General features: G+C 37.0%; 1 protein-coding gene across 1 annotated transcript in view; it reads left to right on the top strand.

Moving 5' to 3' along the window:
* The window catches only part of HSPA14 (heat shock protein family A (Hsp70) member 14), a 46563-nt gene extending 30998 nt beyond the window's left edge, over nt 1-15565 (top strand). Inside the window, exons 11-14 of the mRNA XM_004450989.5 lie at nt 9830-10042; nt 10449-10622; nt 13100-13170; nt 13963-15565. Of these exons, the coding sequence (XP_004451046.1) occupies nt 9830-10042; nt 10449-10622; nt 13100-13170; nt 13963-14041 (537 nt within the window). The 3' untranslated portion in view covers nt 14042-15565. The remainder of the gene's footprint in view (nt 1-9829; nt 10043-10448; nt 10623-13099; nt 13171-13962) is intronic.
* The last annotated feature ends 3858 nt before the right edge of the window (nt 15566-19423 follow it).

Raw genomic sequence — 19423 nt, 5'->3', positions numbered from 1 at the left:
GCCCCTCTCATAATTTTCGTTTTTACTTTGACATTTGACATTCTGAGTAGTATGTGTCCTGGAGTAGGTCTATTTGCAATTATTTTGATTGGGATACCCTGTGCTTCTTGGACATCTAAGTTCATTTCTTGCGAGAGAATTGGGAAATTTTCAGCTTTTATTTCCTCAGATAACTTTTTTTGCCCCTTATCCCTTCTCTTCTCCTTCGGGGACTCCCATGACTTGTATATTGTTGTGTTTCATGTTGTCATTCTACTCCCTGAGCTCTAGTTAATTTTTTTTTTCCTGGCTCATTTTTTTCCATCCTTTTTTCCCTGTGTTCTTTCCACTCCTCAATTTCAGCTGTTTTGTCTTCAGTATTACTTATTCTTCTATCATTTCAAGTCTGCTATTATATGCCTCTAATATGTTTTTTATCTCACCTGTCGTGTGTTTCATTCCCATGAGCTCTGTTACTTTTCTATTCAGGTTTCAAAATTCCTCTTTGTGTCAGCTCAGTGTCTTCTTGATGTCATTCATCTCTTTATTCGTATTGCCTTTCAACTCATTAATTTAATTTAATAAATTTGTTCACATCTCGTTAATTAATTTTATCAAATCCTATGTCTCTTCGGGGCTTCAGTATATTCCTTTTCTTGGGCCATGTCTTCCATTTTCTTAGTATGGCTCGTAATTTTTTGCTGACATCTAAGCATCTGATTATGATGATGAGTTTACTCAAATGCTTGATTTCTCTTTCGTAGGGATATAGTGGCAGGAGTCTATGCATTGCTGCTGTTCTTTGATTCTTGGTTCAACTTGTTCAGGGTCTTTAGGATTGTCCCTCTTAGTTGTCACTTTTCTTTCCATGCACAAAATATATACTTAACCACTGGACCACAATGAAGCTGCCTCACAGCCGTAAAATACACCAGATTCACTGTATTGCATGTCCAGTTTGTTGTGCAAAGTATTTAACTGCCTGTGGTTTAAGCCACTTCACAAATTGACTCTTTCCTTGATCTGTTTTCATTTGGTTGTTTTAACACAGAATGATTTCTGATGAATCATGCAATGAATGGGCTTAAGTTATCTATCAGTGCAAAGTATCAATACCCTGGATTTAAATATCTTACCAACTCCATCATTGGCATACTCTGTCACTCTGAGATGGAGAGATGGCTATTTAAATGAAATTTAGAATTCAGTTTGTGTCCTTTTATTTCACTCAACATGATGTCTTCAAGTTTTCATCCATCTTGTAGCAATGTTATCAGAAATTCATTCCTTTTAAGGCCGAGTAATATTCCAATGTATGGGTATAACATGCTTTTTTTAATCCATTCTTCTATTGATGAACACTTGGGTTGCTTCCACCTTTTGGCCTTTGTGAATAATGTAACTCTGAACATCAGGGTACAAATATCTGTTTGAAACCCTCCTTTCAGTTCTTTGGAGTATATACCTAGAAGTGGAATTCCCAGCCCATGTGATGATTCTAAATTTATGAGGATTTGTTAAATGGTTTTCCACAGTGGTTGTACCATTTCACATTCTCACCAACAGCATATGAGGGTTCATATTGCCCCACATCCTCTCTAACTGTTCTTATTTTCCATTTTTAAAATATTGGCCATTCTACAGGGTTTGAAATGGTACTTCACTATGGTTTTGATTTGCATTTCACTGAAGGCTGGTGACATTGAGCATCTCTTGTGTTTCTTGGTCATTGGTATATCTTTGGAGAAATGTCAACTCAAGTCTTTTGCCCGTTTTTTAAATTGGGTTGTCTTGTTGTTGAGTTGTAGGAGTTCTTTATATATTTTGAATATTAAACCTTAACAGACATGTCGTTTCCAAATACTTTCTCCCATCTGTACTTTTTACTTGATAGAGTCCTCTCCCATTTATTTACCTTTTCCTTTGTTGCTTATGCTTTAAGTGTAAAGTCTAAGAAACCATTGCCTAATACAAGTCCTCAAGATACTTCCCTATGTTTTACTTTAAGAATTAAATAGTTCTTGCTCTTATATTTAGGTCATTAATCCCTTTTGAGTTAATTTTTGTATATGGTATGAGGTAGGTGTCCACCTTCATTCTTTTGCACATAGCTTTCCAGTTCTCCCAGCACTGATTTGTTGAAGAGACTATTCTTTACCCCCTGAGTGGACCCTGGTCAACTCTTGTCAAAAACAACACTTGGCGGAGCCGATGTGGACCAAGTGGTTGAGTGTCTGCTTCCCACATGGGAGGTCCTGGGTTTGGTCCCTGGTGCCTCCTAAAAACAAAGAAACACACAACAAGCAGCAAATGAAAAAACCAACTCAGGAGAGCCAATGTGGCTCAGTGGCTGAGCGCCACCTTCCCACATATGAGGTCCTGGGTTCAATCCCTGGCCCTGGTACCTCAAAAAAAAACATGGCACTCTTGTAAAAGATAAGTTGGCCATAAGTGTGACCTAGACCAATTGAAAGGGTCTCATACCCACAGGACTGGATTTATTTACAAGCATAGTCTTTCCTTTTTGGGATTCATAAAAGAACTTCAAACTGTCACAGTTTGCTAGTATTTTGTTGAGGATTTTTGCATCTGTTTTCATAAGGGATATTAGTCTTTAATTTTCTTGTGGTATTACTTTGTCTGAATTTGGTATTAGGGTGATGCTAGTCTCATAGAATCACTCAAAGCGTTTCCTCTTTAATTTTTAAGAAGTGTTTGATCAGTTTTGGTGTTAATTCTCTTTATTTGTGCTTGCTTTGTTGAATACTTCTACTTTTTTTGAGTCAATGTAGGTAATTTGTGTGTTTCTAGAAATTGGTCTATTTCATCTAGGTTATCTTACTTGTTGATGTACAGTTGTTCTTTTTATTCTGTGGGGTCAGTAGTAAAATGTTCAACTTTTCATTTCTGATTTTAGTTACTTGTGTCCTCTTTTTTTTCTAACTAAGAAAAAAGTCTAAGGATTTGTTGATGTTATTGATCTTTTCAAATCTTTTCGTTGATTCTTCATATTGTTTGATTCTTCGTATTTTTTTTGTTGTTCTCTATTTCATTTATCTTTGTTGTTACAACTTGCTTTTGCTCACTTTGCGTTTAGTTTTCTCTAGATTTTCCATTTTGGGGATTAGCTCTCTGAATTGAGACCTTCTTTTTTATATATAGATAGATAGATTTTTTTTTTTTTTATTTCTTCTATCCCACCCCCCCTCATTGTCTGCTGTGTCCATTTACTACGTGTTCTTCTGTGTCTGCTTGTCCTCTCTTTAGACAGCACCAGGAACCAATCCTGGGACCTTCCGGAGTGGGAGAGAGGTGCTCAATCTCTTGTGCCACCTCAGCTCCCTGGTCTGCTGCATCTCTTATTGTCTCTCTTCTGTTTCTTTTTCATTGCATCATCTTGCTGCGCCAGCATTCCTGCGTGGGCCAGCCCTCTTCGTGGGCGAGCTCATTATATGGGCCAGCTTGCCTTTACCAGGAGGTCCTGGGAATCAAACCTAGCCCCTCCATATTGTAGACTAGAGCCCAGTCACTTCAGTTTTTTGGAAGTGTTTGATCAGTATTGGTGTTAATTCTCTTTATTTGTGCTTGCTTTGTTGAATGTTTTTACTTCTTTTTGAGTCAGTGTAGGTAATTTGTAGGTAATTGCTTGAGCCATCTGCTTCCCACCTTTCTTCTTTTTTAATGTAAGCACTTAGAACTATAAATTTCCCTTTCATCATTGCCTTTGCTGTGTCCCCAAAATTTTGCTATATTCTGCTTTCATTTTCATATTCATGCATTTTCCAGTTGTTTATTTTTTTATTTTTTTAAGATTTATTTTTTATTTATTTCTCTCCTCTTCCTGCCCCCCCCCCCCACCGACACCCTAGCTGTCTGTTTTCTGAGTCCATTTGCTGTGTGTTTTTCTGTGTCTGCTTGTATTCTTGTCAGCGGCACCAGGAATCTGTGTCTCTCTTGGTTGCATCATCTTGCTGCATCAGCTCTCCATGTGTGCAGCGCCACTCTTGAGCAGGCTGGACTTTCTTTCATGCTGGGTGGCTCTCCTTGCAGGGCACACTCCTTGCGCGTCGGGCTCCCCTACGCGGGGGACACCCATGAGTGGCTTGGCACTCCTTGTACACATTAGCACTGTGCGTGGGTCAGCTCCATATGGGTTTGAACCCTGGACCTCCCATGTGGTAGGCGGACGCTCTCCCAGTTGTTTATTTTTTATTATAGCTTCATTCCATTATGGTTGGAGAAGATACATTGAATGATTGCAATATTTTTTAACTTACCAAGACTTGTTTTGTGACCTAAGATGCGGTCTATCCTGGAACATGATACATGTGCACTAGAAAAGAATGTGTATTCTGTTGCTATCAGGTAAAAGTGTTTTATATATGTTTGTTAAGTCTAGTTGGTTTATAGTGTCATTCAAGTCTTCTATTTCCATATTGATCTTCTGTCTAGATATTCTATCCATTATTGAAAATAAAGTCTTCTATTATTAATGTAGAACCATGTGTGTTTCTACCTTCTATTTCTGTCAGTATTTGTTTCATATAATCTGGGACTCTTGTCATTAGGTATATATGTAATTATGTCCTCTTATTTGACCACTTTAGCAATATATAGTGGCCTGATTTGTCCCCCATCAGTGTTTTTGACTTAAAGTCTGTTTCATTTGATATTAGTATAGCTACCCAGTCTCCCTTTGGGTCACTATTTACATGTGTCCATCATTTCACTTTCATCCTACTTGTGATTTTGAAATTAAGGTGAATATTTTGTCAGCATTTTGTAGTTGGGGTATGCTTTTTTATCCACTCTGCGATCTCTACCTTTTGTTGAAGAGTTTAATCCATGTACAGCGTAACAATTGAGTGCCTGCTTTGCATATGTGAGTTGCCATGTTCAATCCCCAGTACTTCCTTAAAAAAATTAAGTAACTTTTGATAATGCAGGACTTCTGCCATTTAGTAAGTCTTACACCTTTTTTATCCCTCAATTCTTCTATTAATGCCAACTTTCATATTTATTTGATTTTTTACATTGTATCATTTTTAAAAAATATTTAATTCCCACTTATTTAAAGTTCCACCAGTCTGTGTATATTGTTTATATTTAAAAACACAGTAAGCTAGGGCTCCTAGCAAAAATACACATTTCAGTTTTGGAGATTGTTCAGACACTGAGAAGATCTGTATCCTCAGCACCAGACCTGGGTGGGGGGCCAGGGACAGGATATGGGGACAGAGGGGGTAGATCAAGACAGGCACAGCACTGGCCAGAAAAGGAGCACCCCTAACTCAAACCTCTGTTCAGCTCAGGGGTGATTGACCCTGGGGCATGGATGGCCACAGGCATTTTATCATTTTTAGTTGATTCCTATTTCTTTCTGTATATTGTCTTCATATATTTTCTTCTTGGTTACCATGATGTTAAAATTTAACATCTTAAATCTATAAAAATAGACCTGCTGTAGGGCAGGTGTAATAATGATGAACTCCCTCAGTTTTTATTTATCTGTGAATGTCTTAATCTCTCCCTCATTTTCAAAAGAAAGTCTTGACAGATATATAAGTCTTGGTTTCACTTGCCTCTTCAGTCCCTTTTATTGAACCTGTAGTTGAGTTGGTAGGTATGTATCCAAGACTTGAATCTCTGGGCTGTCCATGGGCTAGCTGGGCCCTGAGCCTCAGTGCAGCTGCAACACCTACTCTCCAGTTCACTGGACTCACCCACGACAACTACCAAGGTGAGGATGGACAACCACCACACCAAGGAACCAAGAGAGTCTACAACTGCAAGCAGGAGAGTCTTATCCATCAGCCATATGGATCGAAGTCCTCTCTTAATTAGACATGGCATGGGTATCGCCATCCCAGAATGCTCAGGATACAGGAATAAAATATGGAATAGAGTGGACTTACTGATATTCTACTATAAACTTATTGTGCTTCTAGCAATGGAAGAAATTATAACTCCAGTGGCCACTGGAGTTGCTGAAGGCAGGGAGAGGGGGAAAGAGGTGTAAGGTGGGGGCATTTTCAGGACTTGGAATTGTCCTGAATGACATTGCCAAGATAGATACAGGACATTATGTATCCTGCCGTGATCCACAGAATGGGGTGGGAGAGAGTGTAAAGTACAATGTAAACTGTTATCCATGCTGTGTGGCAGTGCTCCAAAATGTGTTCATCAAATGTGGTGAATGTACCACACTAATGAAAGAAGTTGTTAATGTGGGAAAAGGAGGGGGTATGGGGAATGGGGCATATGGGCATCACTTATACTTTTTCATATAACATTTTATGTAATCTAAGTATCTTTTAAAAGTAAATATATATATTTTTAAAGTCTCAGTTGCAGATTTCTCTCAGCAGTTTAGGTATTTCATCCCACTGCCTACTTGTCTTCCTGGTTTCTGATGAGAAGTTGACATGTAATCTTATTGGTACTCCCATATATATCACCATTGCTTTTCTCTTGTAGCTTTCAAAACTCTCTCCTTGTCCTTTGCATTTGACAGTTTGACTACTATGCATCTGGGTGTATTTCTCTGGTGTTTTTTGGGCTTCTTGGATGTGTGTATTGCTTCTTTTGCTAAGTTTGGGAAGTTTTCTTTCATTATTTATTTGAGTATTCCTTCAGCTCCTTTCTCACTTTCTTCTCCTTCTCCCCTACTGCATATGCTTTACAGTATCCCACAGCTATCTTAAGCTCTGCTCACTTTATTTCATTCTTTTTTTCTTTTCTGTGCCTGACTCATTTTAATTGTCTTGTCTTCAGCTTCACTGATTCTTCTGCTTGCCAGCTTCAATTTGCTGTTGAAAGCCTCTAGGGAATTTTTCGTTCATTTTCTGTAGTTCTTTTTGGTTCCTTTTAAAAATTTCTATGTCTCTATTGAGATTATCATTGTAAATTCATTGTTTTTGTAATATCCGTTAGTTCTTTTTTCCTACATCTCCTTGAGCATATTGAGCATCATTTTCTAAAAGTCTTTGCCTGTTATGTTCATACTCTGGTCGTCTTTGTTGATATTTTCCGGATTTTTATCCTCTTACCTTTGGATGGGCCATCATTTCTTGTTTCTTTGTTTGTCCTAATCTTTTATTATACACCATGCATTTTAATATTTTTAAATGTTAACTCTGGGTTTAGTCTAGTGCTGTGTTTGTTGAGGTTGTATTCAACTGGTATTATGACACAGATCTCCTTGGGTACCAGGAGCTAACAAAACCAAACAATCCAATGTGGAAAAAATATCTTCCACAGGGTTTGCGAACTGGCACTGCATTGGCTGGACCTCTCTTTCAGAGTTCAGACTATCAGAATGCCAGCCTAAGGCAAATGCAAAGTACTGAATCCTGTCTTTTCTGAGCTTGTATCTTGTCCTGGACTTGTGCTTGCTAATGGCTTCAGGAGTTCCTGTTTCCAGAAATTTCGATGTCCCCTCTACTGCTTATGAAATACTTTCTCTCTCTGCAGGTTGTTCTCTAGTAGGACTTAAAGCAGGTAAACCTTTGTCCCAGGCTGTCTGACTTGTTTCTTATACTGCTTTAACTGCCCCAAGATGCTTTTGCATGGAGGGCAAATTCTGAGGGTAGGTGTGGGCCCAAGAAGAGTTTCCTAGGTCAGTCTTAACCCAGCTGGAACATGCTGAGGGACTCACTGCAGAGCAGGCTGGCTCCACACCTTACTGAAGAGGGGTGAGAGAGTTGCCAGGACGGGTGCCTCTTGCTTCTTCTGTCCCTTGTTGGTGCTTTGTTTTCTTGGTGTGGCATCTGCCCAGCTAATATAGCCCTCTATTGATTTCCATAGTTTTGAGGAAGAATACTTTATGTAAGTCTCCTGCCACTTTAGGCTAAGGCAGGATGGAACATGGCCAGAGCCAGCCCCCAGCGATCAGAAGTAGCTGATCAGAAGCAGTGAGCAGTGGATTGGATCCGTCAGATCTAGGTAACTAGGCCTTTTATCCCACTCTGGTACCAGCAGACGCACCAGGAGCCAGGGCTGAGGACCCTACTGCTGCTTGCCTCGAGACGGGATGGGGCAGCTAGCCACTGCCCAGAGGGGGAAATTCATCAGGATTTACTGCGGTTTTCCAGCCTCTTCTGTTTTTATGTGGATGCTGCTCCATGTTCTTCTAGACTCCAGAGTTTCAAAATAGTTGATTTAGACAATTTCTGCCACTTAAGTAGTTTTTCTGGTAGAGGACTGACCAATTCCTGGTGCTTCCTAATCTGTCATCTTTCCACAATCCTCTCCACTTACTATTTATTAATAAAGCTGTTTGGTGTTGAATGTGAGAAATTTAAAAGGGCATGTTCTTCATTTTTGCTGTCACGGAATTTACCTGGAACCATACAATTTTGGAAAAGACATTTTTTTTAAATTTCTAAAACAGACTTTTTGGGAATCTTTACCAAGGTAAACCTACTTTTTCTTTCAGGTTTTTTCCTTTTGTTTTATTTTGTTATCCTTCAGCTGATATTCCTTATGCCCTCAGCTGATAATAGATGTGCCATTGCACATCTATTCATAACAAGTCCCAGTTTTTATTGTCACCCACTTTCCTTGCCAAATTGAGCTTTCAGAACATCCATAAAAAGACTGCGACATAAGAAGTAGTTTATGATGATTTCCTTTGTTGGACCACATATGGGCTACCTATTTTACTATATTCTGTGTTATAAGGGAAAAACAGATTTAAACATTTCTTTAAAAAACATTGGAACAGCACAAAACGTCGGTATTTTCTATCCTATTCAAATGAATTTTTGGAGTTAAGCCTCATTTGTTCAGTATTAGTCCTGAACCACATAGATGTTGCTCTACTATGTTGTCTTTTTTTTTCTTCAAATATTTAGATTACATAAATGTTACATTAAAAATATAGGAGATCTCCATATGCCTTACTTCCCACACCACCCACACTTACCCACATTAACAACATTGTTCATTAGTGTGGTACATTCATTGCAACTGAATACATTTTGGAGCATTGCCACTAAGAATGGATTATAGTTTACATTGTAGTTTACACTTTCTGTACCTGTCTTTGCAGTGTCTTTCAGTCCTGAAATGCCCCCATATTATTCTTGTTTTCCCTTTCCCTGCCCTCAGAACCTCCAGTGTCCACTGCCTCCACATCAATGATATAAGTTCTTCCATTGCTAGAATCACAGTAAGTCTGTAGTAAAATACCAGTAAGTTTACTGTAGTCCCATCGTTTATTCCCCAGTCCTGAGGATTCTGGGATGGTGATGCCCACTCCACCTCTAACTGAGAGGGGACTTCAATCCTATATGGCTGATGGATGGGACTCTCTTGCTTGCAGTTGTAGACTCTCTTGGTTCCTTGTATGGTGGTAGTCCATCATCACCTCCTTCTTAGCCGTTCTGGGTGAGTCTGATGAACTGGAGGGTAGATGTTGCACCTCCTTTGAGGCTCAGGGCCCAGCTGGCACATGAACAGCCCAAAGATTCATGTCTTGGATGTACCACTACCAACTCCACACCAGCTAAACCGACACCGTCTTACTGGAACTTCTCTACTATATTTTCTAACGGGATAAGATTTCTTCATTTAAGATTTTGTTGCTGTGTGTAAATTAATTATTTTTTCCATTCATTAAAATATAGAGGGGAGTGGATGTAGCTCAGTGGTTAAGTGTCTGCTTCCCATATATGAGGTCCTGGGTTCAATCCCCTGTACTGCCTAAAAAATAAATAAATAAATAAAATATAGGGCTTTTGTATTTTACCATTACACATGATGAAGATGACCTGTTCTATTATACTTAATGTTGAGAAATAACTATGCTTCTGAAAGTAAAACTTTGGAAATTATTTTCATTTTCTAGGTTGTCCTTTGTGGAGGGTCTTCTCGAATCCCAAGGCTCCAGCAGCTGATAAAAGATCTTTTCCCAGCTGTTGAGCTTCTAAATTCCATTCCTCCTGATGAGGTTATCCCTATTGGTGCTGCTATAGAAGCAGGAATTCTAATAGGAAAAGAAAACCTTTTGGTGGAAGACTCTGTTATGATAGAATGTTCAGCCAAAGATATTTTAGTTAAGGTGTGTTTAACTTTTCTATACTTCTACATAAATATATTAGAAATTAGTTGCCATAAATGTTCACACATGCCGTATTTTTACAATAAAATTTTGTATATTATGTAAGATCTTAAACTTAGAATTTTGATTTTACTTTTAATGATATCTTTTAATTAAATATTTGTCTATCATTTCATAATAAAATGAAAATTATAATTTTAATCATAAGCTTAATAGAGAAGTATATGTTTCAAATTTTTAAATAAAGTGCATTAGTATTAAAGATCAATTTTATTTTCTTCTTATTTTTATCTATAGTTTCCAGATTATCAATGAGGGATCTATATTACAGTTTTAATAAGGGTAATTTTTTTTTCCATTGAGGATAACTCTTAAAGAATCTGCATTTTCTTTTCTTGCTTATTAGGGAATGGATGAATCTGGATCCAACAGATTCACAGTACTGTTTCCATCAGGGACTCCTTTGCCAGCTAGAAGACAGCACACATTGCAAGCCCCTGGCAGTGTATCTTCAGTATGTCTTGAACTCTATGAGTCTGAGGGGAAAAACTCTGCAAAAGAGGAAAACAAATTTGCCCAGGTGAATACATTAGACAAAGAATTAAGTCACTTGAAACTATTTACATTTCCTTCTGGATTAGATTCAGTTTAAATTACACAAAATGGATACAGGACATCTTACACGTTTTTATAAATGGGTTACTTCTTCTTACTCACTTTCAAAAGAGAGAAGCAATAAGCAATTTTAATTTTAAAAAAGAGCTGAGGAAAAAGCAAAATTTAATTTGTATGTATATATAACACTTATCTTGCTTTTGACCCTCTTTGGTATTTGAGAGTAAGGTAAGTGGCAGAAGAAAATGACAGATTTGTTGTTTGCTAAATGCCAGGTGCTATGCTAGGCTATATACAAAAGTAATCTCACAATGCTGTGACAGACATTATTATCCCCATTTTATACATGATTAAGAAACTGAAGGTCTGGGTAGTAAATTTGCTGGGTGGAGCTAAGATTTATTTTCAGGTTGGTTCCCTGTTGGCCTCATTGTTTTTCCATTACACCACATGGCCTCTGATAGAGTATAAGTGTCTATACCCCATCAGAGTCCCCTAGCAAGCTCTTTCAAAATACCAACTGCATGTTTTATACTTTATGATCCTCTGCATTCTTTAAAAAATGTGAGAGCCATGCTATTTAATTAGAAACATGCCCATGAAATATAATTAAGGAATCACCCCACCCCACCCCTACACACAAGGCACCAGAGTACAGTATTTATAATAGGATGTTGTGTTTAAATAAAGAGTTTGGGAGTGAGGGGTGTGCTGAGAGTAGTCGTGTCTTTTTAGATGACCATACAGGTATGCAGAAAATAACTCTAGATCTTCAAATCATAGGACCGAAACTTAACTGGATAGATTTGAGGATACCAAGAGGATCTTTTATTTTTTATACTTTTTATGAACTTTTTACAAACAATACAGGACATGGAACATGAATTAATTTTATAGTAAATATAAAAGAAATGTAAGTAAAAAAGAATTATATTACAATTATTTTCTTAATATACATATTCAGAGAAAAGTCTGGAACCAGACTAAGATGTCAAGTTCTTTTGAGGGGAAGAGGTACTTATTAGTAACTTTTAACATCTCTCTATCTATCTATATATGTATGTTTTTTTCCCTTTTAGCTTTATATATATTTGCTAATTTCAATGAAAGAATAATGAAAAAAACACACACATACCTAACATACCTATGTTCCAAATTGGAATCTACTGGAGTAGGCCCCCTCCAACTGGTAATGTTTCAGAAGCTCCTCCAGTTGAATTCCATAATATACAAGCACTTCCCTTCACATCAAGGTTCTACACTCAGGTGGCAAGTCCTCATGGTGTCCTAGATGCTTGCTCTCTTACAGCATGATTACCTTTTCACCTACTACTCCAGGGCTCTGCAGCAGTTGTCATTGTATCCTAACTTAAAGATTGTAGAAGGAGAAGTGTTAGCTTTATCTAGGGACAATTAAAAAGTCATGTAGCACTGAATTCTGTTCTAACCTCCTGGTTTTAGTCATGAACTTTGATTGGCAAAGTCAGAAAAGTCACCTCCAAACCCCATATTTGGTTGATTGGTATACCTTTCTTTAGACAACCAAGGAATTTTATAGTAAATTTGTTAGACTCTCTTATTTACAAATGTAATCTTAGTTGTTCAAAAGAATTTGCCACATCTTTTAAAATAGAAGGATTTTCAAGTTTATTAAAATACTTGATTTTTTAGAAGGCTTACCAAAAATATAATTTGCTTGTTACTGATAACAGCTTAATTCCAAAAAAGAAAAGTAGTTTAGGTTTACTGAGACAAACAGTATTTCAAAGAGTCAATCTAGGATACAACATTTAAGAGGAACAAACACATTAGTTGCCTTATACAACCTCCTCCTAGAGAAGATGATTCCAATTAAGATAGCTTAAGTCCTAATCAGTGAATTATACTTAAATGGTAGAATTGAAAGCTACTGATTTTTTTTTTTTATTGACTTTGTAATAATATTACATTAAAAATATATATGTGAGGTCCCATTCAACCCCACCCCCCACCCCCCCCCCCTCCCCCCCCAAACAACACTCGTTCCCATCATCATGACACATCCATTGGATTTGGTAAGTACATCTTTGGGCACCTCTGCACCTCATAGACAATGGTCCACATCATGGCCCATACTCTCCTCCATTCCATCCAGTGGGCCCTGTGAGGATTTACAATGTCCGGTGATTACCTCTGAAGCACCATCCAGGGCAGCTCCATGTCCCAAAGACGCTTCCACCTCTCATCTCTTCCTGCCTTTTCCCATACCCATCGTCCACCATGTCCACTTTTCCCAATCCAATGCCACCTCTTCTATGTGGACATTGGATTGGTTAAAAGCTACTGATTTTAAAAGATTTATTTCAGTAATAAGATTCGGTCCTTTGGAATAATTGATGCATCAATTTAATTATATGTCAGAATACTGAATCATCCTTGTCATTTATGTTTTTGCATATACAGGTTGTACTTCAGGATTTAGATAAAAAGGAAAATGGATTACGCGATATATTAGCTGTTCTTACTATGAAAAGGTACAAAATTAAACTACTTCTGGTGTTAAGAAAATTCACTTTGAAACTTAGCTTTATTTCTGAGTTGATTTTTTTCACCCATTGTCATTTTATGCAAATCATTTATTGAAAACTTAGAGTTTATCAGTGAGTTACACTTTATGCCCTGCAAAATATTTTACAAGGGAAAATATATCCTAAGTCATTTTTACTTTAACTATTTTGCATATAATCATTCAACCTAAGAAACTGATCCATGTGAATATGAAATAAAATTTTAATCAGTTTCAAATACATAATTTTCTGGAGTTAACATAATTCATATTCATATTATTTATCCTATGAAAGATTAAATTTATTTCACTATTGCTACAGAAAATCCCTAGGAAATAAATTACTAATTGAATTCACCTCTTAACCATTTCCCTAATAACAGTCCATCCATAGCATTATATATTGCAAGTAAATCCTTTCCATATTAATATTAGGGACAACTTATTCCATAAACCATGCTTAATAATATCAGATTCATCAGGAGGAATTTGCCTTGACTTGGTTCTGACACAGCATGATGCATCTTGAGCTTATGTGATTTACATAAAGTCTTGAACTTTAAATCTTTTTAATATACACCTTTTGTCTCAGTGCTAAGAACAACTACCTAAATATAGCATATAATAACTAAATTTAAGGCCACTGAGAATATGTTTAATTATTTTTTTTCAAAAATTAAAATGATCTCTGCAAGTAATTTCCTAAGGATATTCTGTTTTTATAAAATGAGCTTATGAAATGTTATTTTTGTTTGTTTAGGGATGGATCTTTACATGTGACATGCACAGATCAAGAGACTGGAAAATGTGAAGCAATCACTGTTGAGGTGGAATCTTAGTGTTTTAGAGAAATAATGAATTTTTTAGAACTAGAACATCAAAATTATTTGGTTTTGTTTGTAAGTGGTGTTTATAACTTTTTAAATGAACCATATAATCTATGTTTCTATTAAACTACAATATATTGGTAAGTTTGGAATTTTTTTTTTTTTAATTTCAGATGAATTATTAGTGGGAAATATAAGCTGCCTTTCTTCTCAGGAAGAATTAAGTGTTTGAGTTGATTGAAAGGAATTGTACTAGAAATTTAACATTGTGCTTTTACATTTTTGGTGGCTCTATAACTTCCAGTTATACAGTCTTTTATTGATTCTTGTTAAATAATTAACTGAGAAAGCAATTAAAAGTCCTTGATAGTAAATGAAAAAAAAAAAGGCAGAACCACCTGCAAAGTATACTGTTTTTGTTTAAAGAAAGGAGAGACAGCATACTCACAAACCAAGCCATTGCCTTCATGTGAGTACTTCCATACACATAGGGCAGCCACCCACCAAACTGCACAGTCATGGGAATTATGGGGGAAGGGGTGTGCTTCTCCTTTTCCCCTTTTGCAGTTTGTGCAGTTTGCTTCTCCCCCCTGCAAACTTGATGTATTTTTGAAATGAAAATGAACAGTTTTCCTTTTTTTCTGAATTGATCAGAGATTATTTCCTGGTGCATTGAGATGCTCAGTGAGTTACTCATGAAAAAGCTTATTTTCTTAACAAAGCAAGAGAACCAGTCTCCCCATATTGAGGGATGACCAGAAGGGGAGCCATACACATCAGACTCTAGATTTAACCAAGAGGAATTTCCATTCGTTCCTTCCCAGCAGAACTGAGAAGAGGAATTAATTACCTTTACTCAGTGGTAAAAATAGTTCCCTGTGCTGTTTTTTATCTATCGAAGTTTATGGATGTGCCTTATTATTAAAGTTGGTTTTTTTGGAGTTATGTGGCAGTATTCTTTTGTTTCTAAAGATACGAAACCTGAGATTGAGTTTTGTCATATTATTCTGCCCCAAATTATTGAAAAACCACCAAGACAGTTCAGGTTTAACTCCACAAAGTCTTTAAATATATACCCTTTTAACTAAGACTTAATTCTCACTTATTTCTTAGGTTCTTTTCCAAAATTATAAAGACTTGAAAATTATATTTATGAGCCATTTAATGTCTTCAAAAAATAGGCAATTATCCACCAAACTAGTTCACTTGCTATGTCTAAATGCTTATAATTATGATAGGAAAGTGCCTTAGGATTGTATTTGTAGCTATTGTTAACTTGTTAAAGTAGATCAGGGGTTGCAAACTATGACCTAAGTCCCAGATCTACCTGCCCCCACCTAATTTTATAAATTAATTATTATTAGAAGATACCCTCACTCACTTGATGGTGGCTGTTTTGCCTGATAATGGCAGAGTTGAGTATTTGCAATAGAGGCTGTATGGCCCAGAAGCTTTAAAGTATTTACCATCTTGCCCTGTACAGAAAACAGATTGTCAACCCTTGAAGTAAATTATTAAAACTTGTGGAATTAAAAACTCTAAGCATTTATTCAAGAATTTATTTTCTTCCATATTTCTATAATTTTTTAGTTTGACTGCTTTCTCCACTAGATCACTAGCTTTCTGAGGGCAGAGACTGTCAGTGTTAATCACCATTATAAATGTTTACTGAATGAATGAGTTACATGGAAGGAAAACAGCCTACAGGATGTCTGTCGAAAATTTTATGTTTTGTTTAGGAATGTAGTAAAGAGCCATTACCACTGCTTCTGATTTTACCAGTTAGCTCTGCATGACTTTTTTTAAAATAATTAACCTTTATTTTATTTTTTTTTAAAGATTTATTTATTTTTAATTCCTCCCCCCTCCCCCGGTTGTCTGTTCTCTGTGTCTATTTGCTGTGTCTTGTTTCTTTGTCCGCTTCTGATGTCAGCAGCATGGGAAGTGTGGGCGGCGCCATTCCTGGGCAGGCTGCACTTTCTTTCACGCTGGGCAGCTCTCCTTACCGGGTGCACTCCTTGCGCATGGGGCTCCCCTACGCTGGGGACACCCCTGCATGGCACGGCACTCCTTGCGCATCAGTACTGCGCATGGGCCAATTCACCACCCTTGCAGCTTTTTTTTTGCTTGCTGTCTGCTCTGTGTCCATTCACTGTACGTTCTGTGTCTATTTTTATTTTTCCCTCCCTCCTTATGGCTTGCTTGTTGTTTTTGCTCTGTGTCCATTCGCTGCATGCTTTTCTGTGTTTTTACTAGTCTCCCTTTTTTTGTTGCATTACATTGCTGAGGCGGCTCTCCGTGGCATGCAGGTGAGCCTACCTTCACACGGAGGCCCTGGGACGCAAACCCAGGGCCTCCCATATGGTAGACGGGAGCCCAACTGATTGAGCCACAGCTGCTTCACCCTTTGCATGACTTTTTGCAGGCATATCTAACTTGAGATTGTCATAAGTAAGTGCTATTACCTAATGAAGTATCCCCAAATTTTCTTGTATCCCTAGGTGACAAGTTTTTTCTTTTCTCTAAATTTGTGAAAGATTTGCCAATTTTCTAGTGTTTCTCATTTTTTGAGGTGGAAATAGCTTATTTTTTTTCTGATAATAAAAGTGGTACATGTTCATTATACAACTAAAATTTTTGAATGAAGAAATGTAAAACATCCCATATTCTACCACCCAGAGTACCATTCTTAAGATATTTTTAGTGAATATCTAAATCATCATCAGAGAATATTCCTTGGTGCATTGAGATGCTCAGTAGGCTACTCATGAAAAAGCTTATTCTCTTAACAAAGCAAGAGACCCTGTCTCCCCATATTGTGGGGGAAGAGCCAAAAGGGGAGCCATATACATCAGAAGGAGCAAGAAATTATGTCACATTATAATATTGCCTGTTTACATGTCTGACAACCTCTAAAGAATGGAGTGAAATATAAAATACTCTGTACAATCTGGAAGGCCATAAAATATTTTATCACAAACTGAAAGCTTTTATATGTGTTAAGAGTTTTTTAAGAATAAAAAAATAGGATCAGAACACAAAAGTTCTACAGGAATATTTCAGGATTTCTAAACTGACAGTGAGTGACCATGTAAGATTTATAACAATACTGTTCTGTTTATTTGCCTAAGTTCTTTTTCTCATTTTTAAATTTTGCTGTCACCACAACTGCATCAGTAGTTGTAATTTATAGAGAGTATAATGTGGCTTGTATTATTTCTGTTTAAGATGTAGAACTAGATTCAGAGAGAGTTTAAGTATTTTATCCAAGTTACACAGTAAATAACTGGTGAATTTTGAACTAATAATCTTCAGATTTTTTGTAAATTTAATTTTTATTAAGTATATTACCTATATAATTTAAATTTCAGATTTTAAATCTGTCACCTATTTTATTCTTCTCTGCCTCTCAAAGAACATTTATTTCAGTGGAAGAGAAAACATTCCACAGAACTCCAGAAATCATGTTTCCAAATGATATGTATGAAAAAAATTAGAGGGGGGGCATAATTCCATACTTTCCCTTGAGGACATATGTGTGTGTCCCCTCTGGCAGCTTTTGGTCTCTCCACTTACCCAGGGTTTACCAGCATTCTCAAACTTTTTATTCTTAGGACCCCTTTTTACACTCAAAGATGATTAATCCAAAGAACTTTTTTTAATATTATATAGTATAAATATATATATTTATTTACCATATAATGAAGTAAATTTTTTCAATAATCAGTTTTTTAGGCCAGTGCCTGCTTTACTGGGCACCAAAACCTGGCCAAGTTGACATTGAAAAAAAAAATCAGTTTTAAATAACAGAAGCATTACCTGCTAATATAAATAGCATTCTTATGAAAAATAACTTTTCTAAAACAAAAAATATGGCAAGATTGGTATTTTATGTTTTTTCAAAATGTTTAGTGTCTGGCTTGATAGAAGACAGCTATATTCTCATCTCTGTATTAGCATTCAATCTTTCGCAATTTCCAAGTTGTATAACCTCTGGAAACCACTTATGAGAGAAGAGTAAAGATAGAAGGTAGATAACATCTTGGTATTTTTATGAAAATAGTTTTGAACTTGTGAACCTCACAGGGCTCAGGGTCCCCATGCCATACTTTCAAAGTCTGCTCTAGATAGTAGACAGTGATGAATGCTGAAGAGACAAGGCTCGATCTGTGTGCTGGAATTGGTGTTCACGACTAGAAAAACAAAGCAAACAGTTGATTTACAAAATAGTGTAATACATTCATTCTATAAATTTGTATTGAACTTGATCAAGACCAAAAAAAAACAAAAGATAATTGCACAAGTCTTGAATGTTATGTAGGAATAATCCTGCAAAGATGGGGACAAAGTAGGAGCTTTTTAGGTAGAGGGAACAAGAATGGTGCAAAGCTAGGATCAGGGAACAGAATATTTGAGAAAGAATTGGGGTAGGAGGAAATGATGAGCAGTGAATAGGAACCGTATCACACCTGGCCTTCGATGTAATGAGATTGGCTAGAACCTTTTATTACTTGTTACCGATGTAATAAAATGCTCATTATAGAAAACGGTTAAAGCAATAAAAATTAGACCCCAAAAAGAAAGTCAACCCCTAATGATTTGATTTTATTTCCAGTTATTTCCCATTCTACCCATTTTTACGTACGTAGTTGTAACTACATTTTGTAAGGGATTGCGGGTTTGGGCTTTTTTTTGGGGGGGGGGGGTTGGGGTTTTGGCTTATCAAACACTTTCCCATTTTTTTTTTTTTATTGACTTTGTAATAATATTACATTAAAAATATATATGTGAGGTCCCATTCAACCCCACCCCCCCTCTCCCCCCCCAACAACACTCGTTCCCATCATCATGACACATCCATTGGATTTGGTAAGTACATCTTTGGGCACCTCTGCACCTCATAGACAATGGTCCACATCATGGCCCATACTCTCCTCTATTCCATCCAGTGGGCCCTGTGAGGATCCACGATGTCCGGTGATCACCCCCGAGGCGCCATCCAGGGCAGCTCCACGTCCCAAATACGCCCCCACCTCTCATCTCTTCCTGCCCTTCCCCATACCCATCGTCCACCATGTCCACTTTTCCCAATCCAATGCCACCTCTTCTATGTGGACATTGGATTGGTTGTGTCCATTGCACCTCTATGTCAAGAGGAGGCTCAGATTCCACATGGACACTTTCCCATTCTAACAACTTCTAAGATATCTTTTTTAGGTGGCTAGACAGTACTTAACCTGTCCTTAACGTGCGACGTTTATTTCCAGTATTTCAAATTTATACATGATAGTTTGAAATATTTGACTAATTTTTTAATATAAATTAAAAAGAAGAAAACTCTTGGTGGCTGTCAAATGGCCTTCTACAAAAGCCTTCGCCAAATACTCTCCTGGG

This window comes from Dasypus novemcinctus, chromosome 20 (genome assembly GCF_030445035.2).
Source record: "Dasypus novemcinctus isolate mDasNov1 chromosome 20, mDasNov1.1.hap2, whole genome shotgun sequence".
In the NCBI taxonomy this organism is placed as follows: Eukaryota; Metazoa; Chordata; class Mammalia; order Cingulata; family Dasypodidae; genus Dasypus; species Dasypus novemcinctus.
Note: the sequence above shows the minus strand (reverse complement) of the source record. Positions and strands in the feature narration are given on the sequence as shown.